The 3,945-nt window shown below is 41.5% G+C and overlaps 1 protein-coding gene across 1 annotated transcript in view; it reads right to left on the bottom strand.

The window, feature by feature from the left end:
- The window catches only part of ssna1 (Sjogren syndrome nuclear autoantigen 1), a 2,229-nt gene extending 999 nt beyond the window's left edge, over positions 1-1,230 (bottom strand). Inside the window, exons 1-2 of the mRNA XM_008324283.3 lie at positions 839-1,230; positions 66-265 (exon numbers count right to left, since the gene is read on the bottom strand). Of these exons, the coding sequence (XP_008322505.1) occupies positions 66-265; positions 839-890 (252 nt within the window). The 5' untranslated portion in view covers positions 891-1,230. The remainder of the gene's footprint in view (positions 1-65; positions 266-838) is intronic.
- Positions 1,231-3,945: the final 2,715 nt, after the last annotated feature.

The raw sequence follows: 3,945 nt of genomic DNA, 5'->3' as shown, positions 1-3,945 counted from the left end.
AATACATGTTGCAAATGTGTCTGTGCTTCATTCAAGCTGTAGACCGAGCCCTTCAGGATGCAGACCTTGGTGTAGGCAGCCTCACTCTCAGCCAGCGTCTGGTCAAACGTAGCGCGGGCAGCCTGTTTCTGTGCAAGACTTTCGTTGACTCTGCTCAGCTTCTCCGTGAGCAGACGGATGTCGTGCTGCAGTCGCTCCTTCTCCTCCTCCTCCTGCTTGATTTGACGGTTGAGTTCCTCCCGTTTAAAGCGCAAGTCCTCTATGCCTGAGACAGAAACACATTTCATCCCATGGTTACCTAAGTAAATAACATGAATATACTTATATTTTCTTTCTCTTATTTTTTTTTTATTTAAATTTTGAAAAAAAAAATAGTTCCAGCATTTTTGTGACAATAGTATAGTCTGGTGACTTTTGTAGCATTTGTGGCATTGAAAGTAAGTAAAATCAAAAAGATTTACTATCGATTCTGGGGGACACAATACATTTATTATTATTAATATTGAAATTTGTATCATCGTTTTATAACTAAATTGGGTAACTGGGGTTTAAGAGACATGTATTCTTCTAATTTATTTAAATAGTTGTCTGAGATTGGAAATTAAATTGAGCAGAAGGTACGGTAAAGCCAAAAGGTCTTATGCATTTAAAGCAATAAAAATACTACGATAATAATACTAATACTACGATTTCTTCATTTCAAAAGGGATTAATGAAATGAATTACTTAGAAACCGGAACACCGTGGCTGTTTATCTGTTAGCATTAGCCAAAGCTAGCTCAGCATTGAGAACAAGTACTATTAATTCGTACAGAAAACCAATAACTCGCGTCCTTACATTTCGCCAGCTCGTTGTTGTAGGTCTGCAGGGCAGCCGCCTGTTGTGTCATGTTGGATTTTCACCAGTAAACTCCTGCTTGTTCAGCTTCAAACGTAGTTTTACGCAAGTTAAGAGAAGGTTGCGTTCACGTCCCAGAATTCCCGGTTTTGCTTCACTCGTTGTAAATAATATTAATTACGTTCAGCAAATCTGAGACTACAAGCGGAACATGTGCCCTTCCCTTATTAACTTTTAGTGGTTTAAACGAAGGCGGGTTTTCCTTTCAACTGAACCAAAGCTCTGACCGGAATTACAATAGAGCAGATAGGCCATGCCCACGTCGAGCCTTTGATTGGCCTTTAGCAACAACGCGTCAACATTGCCGCCATAATGGTCCGGGCAAACCCGGAGACTGGCAGACAGACAGGCTAACTGAGGTACGCGGCTTGACCAAATTGATTCGCAAATCTTGGCTTAATTGATTGCACGTACACCGAGCTTAGATGGAAAGGCGCAGATATGTCAAGCCAGGTGTAGAAAATCTGCATAAGTGCGTGTTGACAGCGTTCTCAAATAGATCTCGGAATCGTTCAAAGAATCACTGATGGGAAAAATGGATAACAGTCGCGCTTCATAATTCACGGCCGCTAAACAACAGCTCCTAAAGGAGTTTTATGAAGAGGTTAACACATCATAAAAAGGCCGAAGTAGTGCAGTAATTAAGTATCAGACCAGTGACGTGCGGCCAGGGGAGGCTGATCAGGGGATCTGCGTTGAAGATGCATTTTTAGTATGACTCTACACATTTTTGACATTTTATTAAGTAAAAATCGCCGAATTTGAGTATTTCGCATTCAAATACAAGGTAGAAATCCCGGGTGAAGCAGTGGAGAGCTATCTGACAGCGCGATCCAACACAAACTGGGTCGCGTGCCCTTTTCTGTTTCTCATGGCCGTGACCCACTGATGCTGAATTGGGTCCTGGACCCTGTGGTTGTGAACCTCTGATTTACAGGAAACATTTCATATGTCGTTTCCTCACTGTAGATATAGAGAGCAAAGCAGTGACATGCGATCGGGGGGAGGGGTGGCTGATAAAAAAAGAAAACAAGTACATAAAATAAATATGAATGTTGTCCACCGATCTGTGTTATAGATGCATTTTCAGTATGACTCTACAAAAATATTTGTTATACAGCATACAATAAAGTGCAGAGAAAAGTCAGCAGGGGAGGCAGGCAGTACTCTGCCTCACCTCAAGGGGGCGTCTGAAGGTCAAAAATAAAAATTTGTGCTGCACTCATCTCTATACTTTAATCTGTTTACAGCAAATTTGAATTGCTTAGACACAAGAAGGGTGCTCTATCCATTCCTATAAAATAAACGGGTTTTTTTTTTAGGACAAATATGTCCCTGTGTATATATATTTGTGTTGCTGTAAGTGTAAATGAAAGAGGAATGCTGATGGGATATGAAGCATTACCAGGTGCATGTTGTTGGATGGATAGATAGATAGATAGATAGATAGATAGATAGATAGATAGATAGATAGATAGATAGATAGATAGATGGATAGATAGATAGATAGATAGATAGATAGATAGATAGATAGACAGATAGATAGACAGCAGTACAGCACCAAAACAATAGTAAAAAATACACAAATAGGTAAAATACAATAAAATACGAACGTGAGCAGCAGCACAATGAAAATGGGAAACCTGAACAGTGGATGTTAGTAGATTAGTGGATTAGTAGAAGTAGATAGATAGTGTTAGTAGTATCAGTAGGTAATTATTATTGCCGTGTATGGTTTTATTGATTGCAATCTCAATTATTATTTATTATAATATTTCAATTATACCATTGTTAATCATTGTTATATATATGTATGTATTTGCATGTACACTAAGTATACCACATTATCTCTGTGGTATGTATACTGTATGTATATTTAAGCAGGACTGGTATATTTATAAGGATGTTATGTGAACGGGTATAGAAATGGTTTAAATATATAAACAGTATAAATAGTTGAGTAATTAAATAATTCAATTAGATAAACAGTTAGCTGTATAGGCAGTTCCAGCTGATATATTAGTGTTTGAGGTGTCGACCAGATTTACACAACCATTATTACTATGAGCTACTATACAAATACACTGCTCAAAAAAAATAAAGGGAACACTAAAGTAACACGCTGTAGATCTGAATGAATGAAATATTTTTAATAAATACTTTGTTCTTTCCATAGTTGAATGTGCTGACAACAAAATCACACAAAAATGATCAATGAAAATCAAATGTATCAACTCATGGAGCTTTGGAGTTATACTCAAAATTAAAGTGGAAAAACACACTACAGGTAGTGTGTATGACCTCCCTACAACGCCTGGGCATGCTCCCGATGAGGCGGCGGATGTTCTCCTGAGGGATCTCCTCCCAGACCTGGACTAAAGCATCCACCAACTCCTGGACAGTCTGTGGTGCAACTTGGCGTCGGTGGATGGAGCGAGACATGATGTCCCAGATGTGCTCAAGTGGATTCAGGTCTGGGGAACGGGCGGGCCAGTCCACAACATCAATGCCTTCGGTGTTGCAGGAACTGCTGACACACTGCAGCCACATGAGGTCTAGCATTGTCTTGCATTAGGAGGAACCCAGGGCCAACCGCACCAGTCTCCATATGGTCTCACAAGGGGTCTGAGGATCTCATCTCGGTACCTAATGGCAGTCAGGCTACCTCTGGTGAGCAAATGCCACCCTACAGCGGCCCTCCAAAGAAATGCCACCCCACAGCATTGCTGACTCACTGCCAAACCGGTCATGCTAGAGGATGTTGCAGGCAGCAGAACGTTCTCCACGGCGTCTCCAGACTCTGTCACGTCTGTCACGTGTGCTCAGTGTGAACCTGCTTTCATCTGTGAAGAGCGCAGGGCGCCAGTGGCGAATTTGCCAATCATTGTGTTCTCTGGCAAATGCCAAACGTCCTGCACGGTGTTGGGCTGTAAGCACAACCCCCCACCTGTGGACGTCGGGCCCTCATACCCTCATACCCTCATGGAGTCTGTTTCTGCTGCTGGGTTGTTGCCCTCCCACGGCCTCCTCCACGCCTCCTGATGTAC

Source organism: Cynoglossus semilaevis, chromosome 14 (genome assembly GCF_000523025.1).
Source record: "Cynoglossus semilaevis isolate Cse_v1.0 chromosome 14, Cse_v1.0, whole genome shotgun sequence".
NCBI lineage: Eukaryota > Metazoa > Chordata > Actinopteri > Pleuronectiformes > Cynoglossidae > Cynoglossus > Cynoglossus semilaevis.
The sequence above is the reverse complement of the archived record's forward strand: the minus strand, read 5'-3'. Positions and strand labels throughout refer to the sequence as shown.